The sequence below is a fragment of the Caretta caretta genome, chromosome 4 (assembly GCF_965140235.1).
Source record: "Caretta caretta isolate rCarCar2 chromosome 4, rCarCar1.hap1, whole genome shotgun sequence".
NCBI lineage: Eukaryota > Metazoa > Chordata > Testudines > Cheloniidae > Caretta > Caretta caretta.
This window is the reverse complement of record NC_134209.1, coordinates 80,191,130-80,210,937: the sequence shown is the minus strand read 5'-3', so window position 1 is coordinate 80,210,937 and position 19,808 is coordinate 80,191,130. Positions and strand designations below refer to the sequence as shown.

At 43.0% G+C, this 19,808-nt stretch overlaps 1 protein-coding gene across 1 annotated transcript in view; it reads left to right on the top strand.

Annotated features, from left to right (window-relative positions):
* SH3RF1 (SH3 domain containing ring finger 1) overlaps positions 1 to 19,808 on the top strand; it is a 150,004-nt gene that overhangs the window by 126,037 nt on the left and 4,159 nt on the right. The window contains exons 10-11 of the mRNA XM_048847681.2: positions 7,806 to 8,158; positions 11,119 to 11,459. Of these exons, the coding sequence (XP_048703638.1) occupies positions 7,806 to 8,158; positions 11,119 to 11,459 (694 nt within the window). The remainder of the gene's footprint in view (positions 1 to 7,805; positions 8,159 to 11,118; positions 11,460 to 19,808) is intronic.

The window sequence follows — 19,808 nt, the reverse complement described above, 5'->3', positions numbered from 1 at the left end:
TGCTTTTGGAACGTACAAAGACTTTTTGGCATATCCTAACTCCCTTGCTGCCCACAACGAAGTGTACTGATGAGAGGTATTATGTCCCTCTGCAGGGTTTCAAGTGCTTTCACTCACATTCAGTCCCTACCTCTCTTGTCATTACAGCATCAAGTGAGAGGCTGTGACAGGGGAGGTATAAGTCCATGCCTAAAGACAAAGAGGTTAGATTTAATGGGAAGGAAAATTAATTCAACCGTGTCTTTACAAATGCACATTTCTAATCAGCAAGTGCTATTATCAAAATATAATTTTGTAATTAGGAGGCTATATCCAAAATTATGGATAAGCTGCTAGAAATCCTCCAGGAAATTGTTTAAAGCTTTCATTGCAGAAGGCCATCTAGTGGCAAAGATGTCACTACAGTCAGCACTGGATGTGGTGTGTGCCACTTCTAGGATTATGGCCTCAGCTACAACAATGAGAAGAGCTTTGGCAAAGTTCCTGAGGTCCAACAAAGCATAGAGGACTTACCCTTTGAAGATCAGTTTTTTGTTTTATGAGAAAACCAATGAGTTCTCAGAGCCCGGGTCCCTGTGTTTATTCCACATATACATACGCATCTGTGCCATGCGCCCACGTCCAGAAATTCAGTAGATCTCCTCATGCTCCCTACCAAGGACATAAGAGGCAATGCGGTCCGATGCCTCGCCAGTTCCTTCTTACTGCCAGATGTCCTGAGTCAAAATCTCTGTGTCCACTGGACTATGCCCAGAGTCCTGGGGTTGAAGAATTGTATCTCTTGCCCTCACTTCTTCTCTGAGAGCAACAATCACCAATGTTACTTCTGTGGCATGGATGAGACGCATATCTCTAGTAAGTGCAGTATTTGTGTCTTGTTTCCACCAAGAACACACAAAGGTTGTGAGCTTTGTCTAAGGAAACACCTTATGAAGAAGGCTGAGGCCCCACTCTGAACTAGGCAAGGAAAACCACCCACCCCATACATAGGACCCAATAGACATGCTGTACCCTCCAAGCATGAGCTTAGGAGCAGAGTCTGTAGCTCCTAAGCACAAGGACTCTTTACCTAAGGCTTCCCATGAGAGTACAGTACACTCTCATGGTCACAAGGACAGAACCCTGTCCTGTACTGTCCACAAGAAACACAATCCCTTCATGAGCCCATCAAAGTCAGGTGAGCCTTTGTGTGTGGTTCCTAAGGGACCAGCACTGCTGAAAACCTCTAAATTGGAGGGTACAGCATGCAAAAAGAAAACTCTGATTCTGTTGGTGATGCCAGCTCCATAATACAAGGACCATCATCTGCCAGTTCTGTTTAAGAGTGAAGGTCTGGACTTGTCAGTACTGGCTCGCTCATCTAAGGACCACACTAGCTCTCAAGACATGCTGGAACCATTGGTTCTGACCATCGGAACCCCCCAACCCCACTCCAGACACTGGGACATACAGAGACATATACTACACCAAAGGATATCTTCCTGCCTTATGTGCAGTGCAGTCTCCCATCCTTTCCAGCCCGGCCCTCCTAAGGGACATTACGAGATGAGAAGATAATACTACTTCGATGTCTCAGGAACTATCTCATCTCCAACCATTGGGCAGGCATGCTCTGGTGCCAATGGCCCCACCATTGGAAGGGGAGCAGTTTTCGGGCTTGGATGAGTCAGAATTTCTGGCCACTCCTCCATCTCCTTGGAGAGAACCGAGCTCTAACAGGAAGTCAATGAGATCTGGATGCTACCCCTCCAGCTGTGACTTCCCTAGGGACCCCTGGTACCTATTTCCATGAAAATGTCACCACCATCCCAGTCAGGAGTTGCCCCTTCTCAAATCTCAGGGAGGTTGAGGGAGAATCAGACACCCCAATCTGGATTCGCTCTATCTCATGGCCTGGTGTTTGGTTGTGCATCAGAAGTAGAATGCTCTTGTTTGACACCCATTCAAGCTATCCTTTCCCAAAGTAGGAAAGGTTCAACTAGGACCTACTATCTAACCTAATGGAGATGTTTCTCTATCTAGATGCAGCGTAATGAGCCTTCTCCAGACATTGCAAATATTCTGGTCATTTTAGATGATCTCCTGTCTCTTAAAAACTCAGGCTTTTCCATTAGCTCACTGTGGGTCCATCTCACAGCGATTAGTGCCTTCCTCCCTCCAGTGGATGGATGTTCTGTCTTCACACAGACACATCCCAAAAACAGTAAGATTCATGAAGGGCCTACTCAGGACCTTTCCACCAGTGTTCAAACCTACATCTCAGCGGGACTTCAATTTCATCCTGTCAACACTCACCAGAACATTGTGTGAACGATCGGTGACATGCTCCATCTCCCAGCTGTCCATGAAAGTTGCATTTTTAGTTGCTATCACTTCATCCAGGAGAGTGAGTGATTTGGGAATCCTCATGGCAGACCCTCCTGACACACTTTTTCCACAAGGAAAAGATATCCCTTCATCTCTGTCCTAAATTCTTGCCCAAGGTTATTTCTGAATTCCATGCTAACCAAAGTATCCATTAATCTGTCCTTTTCCCAAAATCCCACATTTCTGCTGAAGAGAAAATACTTTCTTCCCTCAACCTCAGATATGCCCTGGTTTTCTATCTGCCAACGACCAAACCTATCAGAAAATCAAGACTCACCGTAGCAGAAAGGCTGCAAAGTCAAGCAATATCCTCTCAGAGAATCTCTAAGTGGGTGTATCATAAAGTGATACAGATGAGCCCATATACCTTCTCCTAACACAGGAGGACACATGCCATCTCTATAGCATCCCTGCAGGATGTACGATAGTAGATATATGCAGACCAGCTACTTGAAGTGCCATCCACACATTTGCTAGACATTATGTGCATATTGAGGATGCACCAGTGGGAACTGCAGTACTGCAAGCTTCCTCACATGGCCCTTCAGTCTGAGCATTGCTTGTCAATCACCCATGTGTGGAATACACATAGGCACCAACACTCAAAGAAGAAATGGAGGTTATTTATCTGTAGCTGGAACTTCTTTGAGATTTATGGTCCCTGTCTGTGTTCCATTACCTTCCCTCTATCCCCTCTGTTTCGGATCCCATTGGATTTATGGTCATAAGAAGAACTGGAGAGACAATGGCTCACACTACCTCTTGTGCCCTTGGTTGGGAACACGAAATCTACTGTGCATTTGTAGGCCAGCGGACACTGCTTGTTAGAATTTCTGGATTTGGGTATATGGTACACATGCATACCCACATGTGGAATACAGATAAGGACCACACATCTCAAAGACCTTCCAGTTACAGGTAAGTAACCTGCATACATTACATTCTTTCAGAGACACTCAGGCTACTTTATGTTCAATGGGAGTTTATACCCAGTGTCAGACATGCCAGTATGAAGATCAGCAACAATAGCAGCAGTATTTCTGGCAGTCAGCTTATCTGGCTAGACAGCAGGACTTCTCTAGGAAGAGAAATAACTCACAAACGAGAAGGTCTTCTGATTCAAATTTCAATCTGCCTGCCCATTCTCCATCAGCTTTGGGCATGCAATCAACTTGACTCTCCTGTTGAGGACAGCATTCCTGTTGTGATTATCCCCATGATATTTCCTCCATTTGGGGGCAGGCTCTCCCACTCCTACAGTGCTTGGGAACCAATAACCATGTACAAGTGGGTCTTAAACACTTTGGATTGGGTTATGCCATCCAATTTTTGTCTATCCCCACCTCCCACCACCCTACCCCATCTTTTTTTCAGAGACCCCTCTCATAAGTCACTGCTCCTGCAGATCCAGACTCTTTGTTTCACAAGCTATAGAGGAAGTTCCCCTTCAGAATCAGGGAAAGGGCTTCTATTCTCATTACTTCTAGATCCCTAAGTCAAAGGGAGAGGTGAGACCCATTCTGGATCTTCAAGGCCTCAACACATACATCAGATATCAGATTCAAACCTTGGCTATAATTGTCCCCCCCATTAGCATATGACTGGTTTGCTGCCATCAGTCTTTAGGATGCCTACTTTCTTGTGGCAGTTTTCCCAAGCAACAGGAAGTTTCTGAGATTTGTAGTAGCATGTCAATATTATCAATACACAGTTCTTCCCTTTGGCCTATCATCAGCCCCACGTGTGTTCATCAAATGCATGACAGTAGTGGCAGCCTCTCTCAGCAGGATGAGAATTCATGTCTTTCCTCACCTGGATGATTGGTTACTGAGGCACAAGTCTGAAGCGCAAGTGTAGTAACCCTGGCCCTAGCACTAGCACCTGCTCCAGTTTCAACCAAGATGGGTAGTATTAGGGCCTGCAGCTATGATGCAGCAGCACAGAATTCTATTCTGGCAAGAGAGACAGCCAATGAGATGGCAGCTCAAGCTGGGGGGGAGGCTCAGGAAGTGCCATAGAAGCAGCTGAAAGACAATTAAAGAAGAAGGAGGCTAAAAGAGAGCAGCGCTGGGTAAAAAGGGGATTTGCCAGAGGAAGCTGTGTTAGAGGAAGCAGGACCTGGAAGGGCCAGGACCAAGGAGCCGGGCGACAAGGGGCCTAGGGTGTATGAACAGTGAGATTGACCACTGGGACGCTAACAGAGGGAATGCAGTTTGGGTGCAGTAGGTCAATGGGTAGGTCCAGGTGAAGAACTCTCATTCACAGGTAAGCCTGTTGGAAAGTGGTCTGGCTCTTTGTAGTGTCAACTGAAGAAGCATTGCCAGGCTGGAGAGAGGTGAAGTTGGGACATGAGAGGTGAATTCAGACTTTGCAGCCAGGGAGAGAAGTAGACAATTCCTTCTCGGGGGACGCAGCATGGTATTGACAAATTTATTTTATTGTGTTGGTAATTTACAGTTTATTATTCTCATAAGTATTTGATGTTACTTCATATTATTTATGTTCTTAACGAATTTCTGGGTTTTCCTTCGTAAAGTTTAAAAATTTAAGGTTTGCCTCTGCCTCTCCTCACAGTAGGCATAGCCTAGCTGAAGCCTGGAACACTGCATTAGTCCTCATTCCTGCCCAGTTCACACTTCATCTCTTTGATTTACTGGGGTTGATTTTGAACAAAAGGAAATCAGTATTAATTCCAGCAGAAATAATCGATAATCACTGGGACCCTACTGGACTCTGAGTTTAAGGACTTTTCTACCAAACTATTGTTTTCAGACAATTCGTCACCTATGTCTGTCCCTCCGGTCTCATGCTTCAACTACTGTTCGTGTTTGTCTGTTGTTACTAGATCGTATGGCTGCAGTAGTACAACATGTGAGATTGCATCTTCATTCTCTTCAATACTTGCTGAAGTTGGTCTGTTTCCCATGTTGTCAGTCGTTGGACAAGCCTGCCTGAGTGCCACTGGCGCTCGTTGAGTCCCTAGAGTGGTGAGCACATCACAGCAATGCATATGAAGGTGTTTCATTTGCCCAGCCTGCACTGACCAGGACTATAGTTACTTATGGCTCCACAATAGGTTGGGGAGCACATCGAGAGACTTTGAAAGGTTAGGGTTTGTGGACAAAATAGGAAGCTCCTTTCATATAAACATCCTGGAGTTTGAGCAATTTACAATGCATGCTGGACCTTTCGAGCTCAGATCAAGGGCACAGTGGTTCACCTGCTTATGGACAATACCACCACAATGTATTATGTGAACAAGCAGGGAGGAGCCTGCTTCAACCAGCACTGTTAGGAAGCAATATAGTTTTGACTCTTTTGCATCAAAGAAGACATCACTTATCCAGCCACACACTTACTGGGGGCTCAGAATCAGTTGGCTGATCCCCTCAGCAGGAATTTCTCCCAGAATCATAAGTGGTCTCTGAAGAGCAGCATTTGGAGCTGCATCTTCAGAGAATGGGACTTTCTGTCTGCCTGATCTGTTTGCTACAAGGGACAACAAGAAGTGCCATCAGTTTTGTTCCAGATCAAGTCTCAATCCAAGATCTTTAACTGACATCTGTGATTGGAATTGGAGATCAGCCCTGATGTATGCTTCCCTCCCAGTCCCTCTCATCTCTCAAGTAATTCTCAGACTGAAGCTAGATCATACCAACCTGATTCTTGTTGCACCAGCTTGGCCAAGACAATGTTGGTTTTCTGACCTTAAAAGTCTATCCGTTCAGTCTCCCAGGTCTCTTCCCCTTCTTTCTGACTTACTGATGCATCCTCTTGGATGCTATATGGTTAGATGAGAAGGAAGGAAGATGTTCAGACCCAGTTCAATGAGTCCTACTTAATAATAGAAAACCCTCTACTAGATCTACCTGTTTTCCAAGCGGAAGCATTTTCAGTTTGAGCACTAGCTCAAGGAGTCCAGCCGATGCTAGCCCACATTCATTTTGAATTACTTGTTACATCTTAAGTCCTCAAGTCTGTCTGTCAGCTCAGTGAAGGTCCACTTAGCGGTGGTTTTGCATTCCACCCTCCAATCCAAGGGAATTCAATTTTTTCTCTTTCCCTGGTAGTTAGATTTCTAAAAGGAGTTGTCTATCTTTTCCCACCTGTAAAGAAATGGTTCCTTTGTGGGAGCTTAACACTGTGCTGGCTTCGCTCATGGGACCTCCATCTGAGCCTTTAGCAACTTGTTCTCTCTCCTTCCTTTGTCAAAAGGCAGATTTCTTATTGCCATAACATCCACAAGGAGAGTAAGTGAACTGCAGACCCTAACGGCAGGGCTGCCCTATACACAGTTTTTCAAAGACAAGTTAGCCTTAAGACCACAACCCAAATTTTTGTCTAAAGTGGTTTCACTCTTTTACCTTAAGCAAATATACTTACCTATATTTTTTTCCTAAGCCTCATTCAAATGCAGATGAACAGCATCTTCATTTGCTGGATGTGAGATGATCCTTGGAGTTCTATGTGTAGAGGACTAAACCATTCAGTCCATCACCTCATCTTTTTGTGTCCTGTGTGGATTGGATGAGAGGTTAAGTGATTTCTGCACAGATGATCTCCAGGTGGATTATTTCTTGCATTTACAGTGGCCTATGGGGTAGCTCAGGCCACACCATCACAGAGACTTGTGGCTCATTCGAGCAGGGCCAAAGCAACTTCAGTTGCATTTCTCAATGACACATCTGTATTGGACATTTTCAGGGCTGCCACCTGGTCTTCACTTCATACTTTCATCACACACTCTGCTATTATAACTGCGTCTAGATCAGGAACAAGGTTTGGAAAAGCAGTTCTACAGTCATTTTTAAGTATAGTCCAAACCCAACCTCCTGGTGTTTCTGCTTGAGAGTCACCTGAGTGGAATACACATCATCAACCACTTGAAGAAGAAAAAGCACTTACTTACCTGTACTATAACTGTTGTTCTTTGAGATGTGGGTGCAAACGTATTCCATGACCCACTCTCTCTCCCTTCTGTGTTGGAATCTTGTGTCTGGGATTTTGGTGCAAAGGAACTGAGGAGGTCAGGGTGGCGCTGACCTTAAATAGTGATGGGAGGCGCCAAGAGGCACCAGAAGGCACGTGTGCTGCCCTGACAATTACTTCTAGGCGAAGCTCTCAGGCTTTGATATGCTGGGCCCATACACACGTGAGTGGAATATATATCTGCACCCATGTCTTTAAGAACAACAGTCTCAGTACAGGTAATTTTTTTTCTCTGTTCTGGTTTGGTAAATCTAATGTTGAGATGCTGTGTCATAACACCCACATATATTATTACAGTTTTCATGACTGGAGGGGTGATGGTGGGAGGGAAGCTTTTTTTTTTAATAAGTTGTTATATCACCGTGACTAATGTCTCAGTGTGTATATGTCTTTGATAATGATATATTCCTTCCTTCCTTTCACATTTCCTCCCCGTATCTTCGTTGCAGTACACAGCCAAGAAAGACCTACAGCAGCAGTGATGCCGATACAGGCTCAGAGTTCAGCATGCCTCATTCCTGCAGCTGTGATCATCCCCCACCATTCTGTTGCTTCCCAGCAGCTCCAGCCTCAGCTTTCAAATGCTGCTGCTTACGTCACTCCTGTGAATATCAGCCGATCAAATGTTCCACTAGCTTGTGCAGCAGCTTCTTTAAACTCTTCCAGCATCACCTCTGCATCTTTAGATGGAGACATGAGTGGGAGAGCTGTGAGTGTTCACCTTGGGGCTCCTGCTTCTCCTGAAAATGCTTTAGCAGCTGGTGGGAATACTGCAGTCAGTAAACCAGACAAGGATAACAAGGTGGGCATGGCATTATATTTGCATCCCAGGCAGTGTCTCACTTCTATCACGTGAACTTTTTAAATAGACTTACATTCATGTCTTCGTATGATTTAACAGTAACATACAGTGGGCTTTTATGGAAGATTGAGCAAGTTGGTCATTCATTTGAATAACTGTATGTTAGGGCAAGTCCATACTTGTGAGAATAATTTAGGGTGGTGGGTGCATATTGGAGCAGAGGTGTGATGGGATAAAGAGTAGGATACAGAGTCCAGCAGGATTAGGAAAGAGAATTGCTGCAGGTCAGAGGGATCAGTTGCTCTGTTGTTGGAATTCTTTATATTTTATGTGTTTCTTTCTGGAGCTGTAACCTGATTCCTGGATGCTTCAGGGGACTCTTGCATGGTCAGCAGCTCTAATCAGTGGGCCTCTGTAAGTTGATAGGTGAGCCTGTAAACACAAATTTATGAGAACATAAATTATTTAGTCTAATAAAATAAAGTTAATATTTAATGAAAATCAATATGTATTTAGTGTGTACAATTTCCTTAAAAAAATAAGTCAGAAAGAGTTCAATATTTTATGGCAAAAAAAATATAAAGATCATTTCCCTCATTATGTTAATACCTTAAATGAGAAAATTGACATTTATGAAAAGTTTAATTTCACGATATTTCTGTTGAACAAGAAAAAGATCGTGAACTAAAATGTCAGTTGTAGAAGCATGGCTCTCTTCCAGATTCTGTGTTTAGTAGAGTCTCAATTAATCCATTTTCTTCCCCGTGCACAATTTGCTCCTTGCAGTGTTCTCCAGTACCACTTTCAATTTTAAACTCAAGCTTTCACCTTTCTCCATGGAGTGGTTCTTCCTGCCTATTTGATCTTGCTATTAGGCTGCATTTGAGGAAAAATATATTACATTTTCCTTTGGTTTTTAACTGTAGTATATTATTTGTAGTTTATACCCCTTTTGACCACTTTCTTTAACTCCTAGGTTAAACACTTGTAGACATTTGTCTTGTAACTTTTCCCTCACAGTCACTGCTTTGTCAAGCTATACATAAGTAGTTACTGTAATATTTCCCCACAGGCTAATCTCTGCTACTCTTAATCATTTTTGTTGTTCACCTTTAAATTGAGGTACCCGGTACTGTGCATTCATGTTATTACTTCATTTGCAGCAAACTGAGATTAGGCTGAAATGTCTTTTAGACTGAAGTTTTATTGAGCATCTACTGTTTTGGGAGTTCTCTCATACATACCTAAACTTATTCAGTCAAAGGGTTTATGTAAGAAGATCACTGCCAAACTCTTTAAAAAAGGAAGAAATGCAAAAGCGGTTTGAACAAATCAGTGCTGAAAAGGCTCTGGGGGTTATAGTGGATCACAAATTGAACGAGTCTACAATGCCATGTAGTTGCAAAAATGGCTAACTTCGTTCTGGTGTGTATTAACAAGAGTGCTGTATAAAGTGTTGTTGTTGCCATGTTGTGTTTATTACAAATGCTAAACAGTCTGTTCAAACCTTATATTTAGCAATGACATTTTGACTTAGTGTCCCAGACCTAAAGAAGAGCTCTGTGTAAGCTCAAAAACTTGTCTCTCTCACCAACACAAGTTGGTCCAGTAACCGGAGTGTCGTATTTAAGACATGGGAGGTAATTGTCTCACTTTGCTTGGCCCTGGTAAACCTCAGCTGGAGTACTGTGTCCAGTTCTGAGTGGCACACTTAGGAAAGATGTGGACAAATTGGAGAGAGTCCAGAGGAGAGCAACAATATGAGAAAAGGTTTAGAAAACCTGACCAATCAAGAAAGTTTAAAAAAAGGGGCATGTTTATTTTTGTTAAAAAAAAAGACTGAGGGGGGACCTGTTAGTCTTCAGATATATTAAGGGTTGTTATAAAGAGGATAGTAATCAATTGTTTTCCATGTCCATTGAACATAGGACCTGAAGTAATGGTCTTAATCTACAGCAAGAGAGATTTAGGTTAGATTTTAGGAAAACTTTCTAACTCTAAGGGTAGTTAAGATCTAGAATAGACTGCCAAGGGAGGTTGTGGACTCCCCATAATTGGAGATTCTGTAAGAACCGATTGGACAAACACCTGTCAGGGATGGTCTAGGTTTATTTGGCCCTGCCTCAGTGCAAGAAGCTGCACTTGATGACTTCTTGAGGTCCTTTCTAGCCCTACATTTCTATGATTCTGTAGTCTTCGGGGGTTTCTGTCTGAGCAGGTAAAAAGAATGGTTACAATTCTCCCTTGTAACAAGGACACAAAACACAAACAATTCCCCTCCTGGCAAAATTCTGCTAACCATTCAAGATCTCCTTTGTGGGGAATAAGGGAGGAAAAATTGGAGGCACTCGTCCAAACCACAGGCTGTGGTGCAGATTATCCTCCCTGCTCAGTATCAGAGGAATGTCTCCTCTTTCCCAGGATCCTCCCCTCTGACCAAAACTCTCAGCCTCTAATGGCTATCTCTTAAAGAGCCCTCAGCTGACTTCTCCACCCTGTAAACTCTCTTTTGAAGCATAGTGGTTGGCGTTTAAGGCAATCACTTGGCTGGGTTCATTTTCTCAGATAAGTGAAGGAGTTTAGCCCATTGGTGGTCCTGCTTGAGTGAAGGAAGGTGCATACATTCCTTTGCAGCAGAAGTGTTTTTCTTTTTTGGTTACTAAAAAAACAGTTCTGTATTCTTACAGCAGAAATTAGAAAAAGACATTTCTTTCTCTAGTAACTTTTGCAGCCAAGGGCATTTATTTAATGGAAATAATTTATAACGCTACTTAGTTTGCTAGACTTAATCAAAATGATTACTTTGTGGAGGTCTCAAAGTATCTGTCCTTGTTAACGCAGTCCTCTGAGATCAAAGTGACCGTGTATTTTAAAAAAATGTATTTCAGCTCTTCATTGTCTGCCAAATATCTCTTGTTTTAAAATGACTTTAATTTACACTCTTTATTTTTGCTTAACAGAAAGAAAAAAAAGGTTTGCTCAAGTTGCTTTCTGGAGCATCTACCAAACGCAAGCCCCGAGTGTCACCTCCATCATCACCAACTCTGGAGGTTGAGCAAGCAGCTGCAGAGATGGCCCTGCAGGGCGCAGTAGGGCCTGAGGTTCCATCAGCTGTCAGCCATGGCAGAGCTGGATCCTGTCCTGTGGACAATGAAGTCTCTGCAGCAGCACCAGCACAGGAGACTCTGCATCGGAAAACAAGTTCTTTGGATTCCAGTATTCCTATAGCACCTCCCCCTCGGCAGCCATGTTCCTCATTGGGCCCTGTCCAGAATGAATCCAGGCCTGTTGTTTGTGAAAGGTAAATCATTGCATGTGGCTAAACTGAGACAAACCGGCATCATTCAACAATATTTATTAGAGCTGGCAGAAATTATTCAAAATTTTGATTACATTTTGAAAATTTTTAACAAAAAGATTTGACAGTTTTCATGATTTTTTTTCTGGATTTTTAATGAACTATAAAGCCACTCATAATGTTTTGATTTTTTTAAAAAATTCTTGATATTTTTTTCTCAGTTTATCAACCAGCTCTCATACTTATATATATATTTACTTCCTTTACATTATTTAAAGATTCTGGGACCTGTAAGCACTCAGATACTATAGTGGAGGGCAAAGTATAAAAACCTTGACAGATAACTTATGTATATGGTTAACTTTATCACTCCATCCAATTCTGTGTCCTCCCGCCCTTCTATCCCCCTCCCCCTTCCCTTCTCAGGGATTCTTCTCACTAGCAACTCCTTTTGCAGGAGGTGCAGTCGCTCCTCTCTCTAGAGGCAGTGGAGGAGGTTCCTCAGGAGCACAGGGGGGATGGTTTTTAATCCCAGTATTTCCTAATACCGAAAACCAAAGGCGGCTTCTGGCCCATCCTGGACCTGCAGGAACTCAACAAGTATTTTTAAGAGACTCAAGTTCCACATGGTCTCTCTGGCCTCCATCATTCCCTCATTGGATCCAGCAGACTGGTATGCCGCCCGCAACTTGTAGGACGCATACTTTCATATTGCGATCACTCAGCCCCTCAGGAAGTACCTCAGGTTCATGGTGAACAACACCCACTACCAATTCACAGTCCTCCCGTTCGGCCTCTCGGCCACCTTCGTCAACCTGGGTCTCCTTTTAAACAAAGCAAAGTCCACTCTGTCCCCCTATCCAGAGGATAGAGTCTATAGGGGCAGTATTGGACTTGACCCAGGCCAGGGCATACCTGTTAAGTGAGGTTTCAGCCCCTGACCAATGTCATTCAAGGCCTCAGACAGTTTCCCACCACCATAGCAAGAAGCTGCCTGAAGCTTCTGGGATACATGGCAGCTTGTACCAACATAGTGCAGCATGCCACTCAGACTTCGACCTCTTCAGTCATGGCTGGCATCAGTGTACTGCAAAATGACTGGTGTGACATCAACTTCCTGAACATACAAAGTGACCTTAGCTGGCAACAGTTTTCACTGGGGATGTAAGAGCAGGTCTGACAATTTAGAAAACTGTTGAGGAATTAGTCAGCTCCTGAGGGGAATTGATATCCATAGAGGGAGTCAAGAACCCCATTTGAGGACTGATTGGGAGAAAGTTATTCGAGACAGTGCTGCAGGGGTGAGCCATGAAGGGGTGTCAAATAATTAGCAGAACCAAGATTTTGGCCTCAGTTGGTGGGAATTGAAAATAAAGCTTAATAAATTTGCATGACGTTAACTTCTAATAGCAATATCATCTTTGTCCTTCTGTTTTCCTGCATGTGAGAGGGTGGGACCTTTATCTATTTGGATATAAGATTACTGATTCAGAAAACAGAGGAGTACAGATAATATTGCCAAAAAATCTGGTACAGTTATCTTGGACGTAGACTCGTGTTTTATGGCTAATGAAACATAGCAATAAATTGGGCGGTAGAGAGAAAAGATACAAGAAATATATCTATTTTTCTTGATGCTGGCCTTAGAGATTTAGAAAAGATCAGGAATGTCAATATTGCAGATGAAAAGAGGATAGAAAAAACTGAAGACACAAAAATATTTCACAAATACGAAGTGCCATGAAGACTGTGAAATGGAACAAGCCCTTTTAAGGACTTTGAGGGGAAATGTGTTACAGGTTGCATATTTCTGGGAAGTTTAAAAGATTTTTCATTATTGCCTAATTAAGAGAATGAAGACGACATTCCAGAAATAGATACATTTCCTTTCCTTTTTTTTTTCCCGACCCGCTTAGGGAAATTTAACAAAGAAATGGGTTGGGAAGGGAAGCAGGGGACAGTGTTTAAAGAGCAAATTAAGTCAGGTCCCAGGACCAGATTGCTCATATTCCAAAATTCTAATGATAGTAGAGAACAAACTAAAACACATCAGACCCTTCATTCACAACAGAAGAGATACTCACAGGCTGAACGCAAACTAATATAACAGCCATAATTTAAAACGGGATCAATGGAGACCTAGGGTACCATAGACCTGTGTGGAAGAAGGCAAGTCCTCACTCTGCATTTGTCAGCAACAAGTCAGAGACACTTTTATTACGAGCAATTGCAAGGGAAGACTGCTGTCGGAGTGGGGGTCCCCCATCTTTAGGCAGATCTTCGCCAGATAAATAATTAGGGCAAGCATTCATACCTTTTGTTGCATACAATAATGATCAACAGCCACGTCTTGAATATACATGTTCCTTCCTGATATCTTACTTTTCTCAGCAGTTCCTGCTACAGTCTGTGTTCCTTTCTCATCTAACACAAGGTCAAAGCAGCATCTCTTACAGTTTTTCCCACTTGCCCAGGCCCTGCCTTAAAGTCTTGCGTTATTAGAGATAGAGTTAGCCTGACTCTTGCTCTTTTCCTAAGAAAACTAAGATGTCTGCGTCCAAATCCCTTTATCCCTTTTTCCACTTCCACACCTGTAACTCTGGCTTTCAGACTGGGAAAGATTTTAGAGTTACTGAACAGGGACAGGCATTAGGGCAACACTTGGAAAGGTTCAAACACGTTAAATTAGACATACTTTTCCAAAGGGGTGATCATGCTTGACAAATGTAATTAATTTTTTCAAGGAATTGACAATGAACTGATGGGGTGAACCAGCTGACACAGTGTAGTTGGACATAAAGAAGTCTTAAAAGATAACAAGTATTTCATAAAAAGAAAAGGAGTACTTGTGGCACCTTAGAGAATAAATTGGTTAGTCTCTAAGGTGCCACAAGTACTCCTTTTCTTTTTGCGAATACAGACTAACACGGCTGTTCCTCTGAAACCTGTCAAGTATTTCATAGGCAATTAAATATTTAATTTGAAATGTGTCCATAAACAAATGTTCTCTTGTTATGTCTGTGACGCTTCCTAAGAGTACCCAGGGTTGTGAAGTACCTCACGACCACCTGCCCTTAGCATGAGGTGTCCTTGATTGCCTGGTGAGGGTCAGCTCCCTAGCTGGTGTCACTGGCCACAGACAACACAAGCCCACCCCTCTAGGCCTACACAGGCCCCACTGTCTCTATACAGATTAGTACTAGGAACATTCCAACCCCTGAGCCCTCTGAGTGTCTAGACACCCCAGAGTGTTCAGCCCCTGTTGACACTCATGGCTTGTCTACACTTAAAGAGCTGTAAACGCTACATACACCAACAGGAGGGCTTCTCCTGTTGGCATAGAAATTCCACGACCCCAAGAGGTGGTAGCTATGTCAATGGGAGAAGCCCTCCCATCAGCATAACTCTGTCTACACCAGGAGTTAAGTTGGTATAACTGTGTCGCTCAGGGATGTGGATTTTCTACAGTTCTGAGCGACATAGTTATACTGACATAAGTTGCTAGTGTAGACTAAGCCTTATAGTAGTTACAGATTTGCTGCTTCCAAGAAGCAATGCACCCCAGCATACCAGTTACACCTCACACCACAGTCTAACTCACAACACTTAGATACGTTCATGGTGAAAACAAATAAAAGTTATAGATATAGAGATTCAAGTGATAACACGTAGATGTATTGGAAAAAATGATGACATGTAAAATAGAATCATAACACACATTCTAGAACCTAGAGTTACTTAACTAGATACTTTCTTGTCTTACAGAGCAATGCACACCCAAAGTCTTTCCAGCATTTTACAGCCAGGCTTGGCTGTGATCTTCTGTTCATGGGACAAGTCACACTCTCAGTTTGCCTTCTTGGTGAAAGATCCAGGGTACGGCTGTCAAGCGATTAAAAAAATTAATTGTGATTAATCATACTGTTAATAATAGAATACCATTTATTTAAATATTTTTGGATGTTTTCTACATTTTCAAATATATTCATTTCAATTACAACACAGAATACAAAGTGTACAGTGCTCACTTTATTTTTTATTACAAGTACTTACACTGTAAAAAAAAAAAAATAGTATTTTTCAATTCACCTAATACAAGTACTGTAGTGCAATCTCTTTATCATGAAAGTTGAACTTACAAATGTAGAATTATGTACAATAAATAACTACATTCAAAAATAAAACAGTGTGAAGCTTTAGAGCCTGCAAGTCCACTCAGTCCTCCTTCTTGTTCAGCCAATCTCTCAGACAAACAAGTTTGTTTACATTTGCAGGAGATAATGCTGCCCACTTCTTGTTTACAATGTCACCTGAAATTGAGAACAGGCATTCTCATGGCACCATTGTAGCGGCATCGCAAGATATTTACGTTCCAGATGCACTAAAGATTCCTATATCCCTTCATGCTTCAACCACCATTCTAGGGGACATGCATCCATGCTGATGACGGGTTCTGCTCGATAACAGTCCAAAGCAGTGCAGATCGATGCATGTGCATTTTCATCATCTCAGTTAGATGCTACCAGCAGAAGGTTGATTTTCTTTTTTGGTGGTTTGGGTTCTGTAGTTTCCTCATCGGAGTGTTGCTCTTTTAATATTTTTGAAAGCAAGCATCACACCTCATCACTCTCAGATTTTGGAAGGCACTCCAGATTCTTAAACCTTGAGTCCAGTACTGTAGCTATCTCAGATTAGTACCTTCTTTGCGTTTTGTCAAATCTGCAGTGAAAGTGTTCTTAAAATGAACAACGTGCTGGGTCATCATCCGAGACTGCTATAACAGGAAATATATGACAGAATGTGGGTAAAACAGAGCAGGGGACATAGAATTCTCCCCCCAAGGAGTTCGGTCACAAATTTAATTAACACGTTATTTTTTTTAACGAGCATCATCAGAATGGAAGCATGTCCTCTGGAATGGTGGCCGAAGCATGAAGGGGCATACGAATGTTTAGCGTATCTGGCATGTAAATACCTTGCAATGCTGGCTACAAAAGTGCCATGCCAAATGCCTGTTCTCACTTTCTGGTGATATTGTAAATAAGAAGAGTGCAGTATTATCTCCTGTAAATGTAACAACAACAAAAATCTACATTTGTAAGTTGTACTTTCACCACACAAAGATTGCACAACAATACTTGTATGAGGTGAATTGAAAAATACTATTTGTTTTGTTTATCTTTTACAATGCAAATATATGTAATCAAGAATAATATACACTTTGATTTCAGTTACAACACAGAATACAAAATGTAGAAAAACATCCAAAATATTTAATAAATTTTAATTGGTATTCTATTGTTTAATAGTGCAATTTAAACTGTGAGTAATGGCAATTAATTTTTTATCGCGATTAATTTTTTTTTAGTTAATCGCATGAGTTAACTGACAGCCCTAATCCAGGGTTCCTGTTTGCACCGTATATATTTACAGACAATCCATTGTTGTTGTTCAGAAGCAGGACGCCCCCTGTAGGTTGTTTTTTCCCCCGTTATATTCCTTTCTTGTAGATTTTGCAATTTCTTAGTCAGCATTTGTCTCAGAGTGCAAGTAGGGTATGCACTGGGGGACACAATACACAATGGCCAGACAGGGAGATAATCTGATTACCTGCCTTAAGAACATAATTTTCAATATAGACACAACTGCTTAAATATTATCTCTACGTACATTTTGCAATTATTATCATGACCAATAGGCTGCTGGCTCTCAGTAAAGACCTCACATGCCACCCTTTAGTGAATTATTATGCATATATCCAAACCAGGGGATGCCAGTAAAACTCTACGCATCCCTGTGCTCTCTGCCAGTTGGCAGCAAGAGGGTTCCTGGGTTACAGTGTCATAAGCCAGGATTTGAACCCAAGTTGACAGAAGTGAAAGGTAATGCATAAACCTGTGGTATTTTTTAGGCAAGTATAGTAAGAAGGTTATGGGTAAGTAACTGATAACATACCCTACATGATTGATTCTCTACTTGCCCAAGCCATACCTCCTTGTCTACACTGCTGTTTTTAGCAGTGTAGTGTCCTGTTGCCTGCCCCCACACCCTGCGGGAGCCCTCCCCTGCTGTCTGCTTTCTGCCAGAGCCTTTCACTGACTTACGTAGCTGCACTCTGCAATATGGATGTACCCTGCCTTTCACTGCAGCGTGTAGCTACAAGTATGCTTAGGGTGGCCATACGTCCCATTTCGGCCGGGACAGTCCCATTTTTAAGCTCTGTCCTGGCCATCCTGACTCTTTTTTGACACAAATGGGCATCCCGTTTGCTCTTCCCAACCGATCAGTTGACAAGAACAAACAAACAAATGCCCAGTTTACCAAGAAAGTTGGGCACACCCCCCTGGAGGGGCACAGAGGAACGTTGGGTGGGGGGGCGGTGATGCAAAGTGGCAGTGGGGCTCAGGAGTCAGCTCCAGCCCCAGGCAGCATAGGGCTCAGCCCCAGCCACAGGTGGCGTGGAGCTTGGGGGTGGGCAGCCCCAGCCGCGGGTAGCATGGGACATGGAGCCTGGGGGGGGGAAGGAGATTACAATCCCTTTATACATTTGGGGCAGTTAAGTTCCAATAGAACCCCCTTATATTCCTTTAGCAAATTTGACTAAATTGTCCATAGTCAAATGATTTCAATTAGACAATTTTTTTGTCTGGATTATTTACAGACATTCCTTTGGAAGAGGCCCATTTTACCTTCAGAATGGCTGCAAAGAAACCAAGAATTTTCTTTCTATAACACTTTTCCTTTTTAACACTGTTACAACGTTCAATTGCTTAATTCCCTCCAGCCTCTGCAGAGTTAACTTCTCACTCTCTTTCCTTAAATCACTTGCTTATCTCCCAAAATGACATGTCCATCAACTCAGATTTCACCATTCCAAGTACTGTTTCAGGAATCTGAATTCCCCATGTTTGCACTTACTCCTTTCACTATGCCCTCAGGGCTTCCAACCTGTTTTCCAATTTTTTTATCTGTTGCCTGCCTGCTTGTCTGGGCCCGATCCTGTTTTTCTCACTGCGCCGTCCCTTTCCTTGGGCACAGAGTTTGTTCCACTACTAATTTAGCAAGGAGGGTGGGCTCCTTAATTAGCTCCCACCCCTCCTGGTCCTTTTCCTTAAACATTTCTTTCAAAATTGTGAAATCACCACAATATCACTCACAAGAAATACTACACTGCCCGAACTCCTATATCCTTCCGAGTTTGGTTTAACAGAGAAAGATCTGTTTAAAAGGAGTAATCTGTTGAACAAAGTATCATTTTTGGATTGCTTCCTTTTAAACATTTCGTACACAGGTGCTACCACTATTTGCCCACACTCCTATATCCTTCAGAGTTGGGTCTCATATAGAAAATACTGCCAGAACATATTTCTTTATGAATCTCTTTTACCTTTGTAACTCTTTTGTTACAATCCGTTAGTACAGCTCTTAAGGTTTTTCTAGTCACTTGAAATTTCACGTTGCCCACGCCAACACTGGGATTTACAATGTTCACCCCCCTGGGCTGGAGGGAGAGATGCTAAGCCTCCCTCCGTATTACTCAGTCCTCTACCGCCGAGGGTCCATACACCAAATCCAAAACCCTTCTTGGGCAGAGCGAGAAACCCTAAATTCTCCTCTTATGCTCAGTCATGCTACGACTGAGGGTGTATGCACCGAGGATTTTTCCTTGCTCTTCGAGCGAGGGTCTCTAAACCCCCCTCCTATTGCCCAGCACGTCTACGGCCAGGGGTAGTAGACTCACCTGCACCCTTCCCCTGCTGACCGGGGTGGAGAGAGGAATGCTGAACTGCCCTCCATTTCTCAGTCATGCTATGACTGAGGGTGGGGCACACCTTTAATCCTAAAATCCTCAACATGAAATACCAACCGTGCCGGGCCAGAGCAAACATGAAATACCAAGGGCAGACCAGTTGGTGAGCTCCATAGCTCCTGCCCCCACCGCGCACCATTCTCCACCAAAAATGTGACAGATTTATGTTACCAATCTGCCTGGGGCGTCAGGTGATCAAGCTGAGGCCACAGGATCGTTAGGGGAAGAGATGAAGGAGCACACCAAGTGACTAAGTTTTATTAATAAAATAACAGTGGTGAGTGCTGGGGCTCCCCATGTCACTCAGGGGAAGAAAGAAAGCGTTATTGCCTGCGCCCTAACCCACTTTCATACTCTCACACGCCCTACCTGAGGCTGGCCAAGCCTGGGTGTAACATCAAAAGAATAGGGGGAAGGGTGGACGAGAGTTCTGTCCTGTGCACAGGCCGCCCAGGGTCTGTTGTTGAGCTCCAGTTTGCTTCAGCTCTCAGGAGGGTTTTAAGTCCTGGAGTCTTTTGGGGGCATTCCGTTTAGGGATCTCT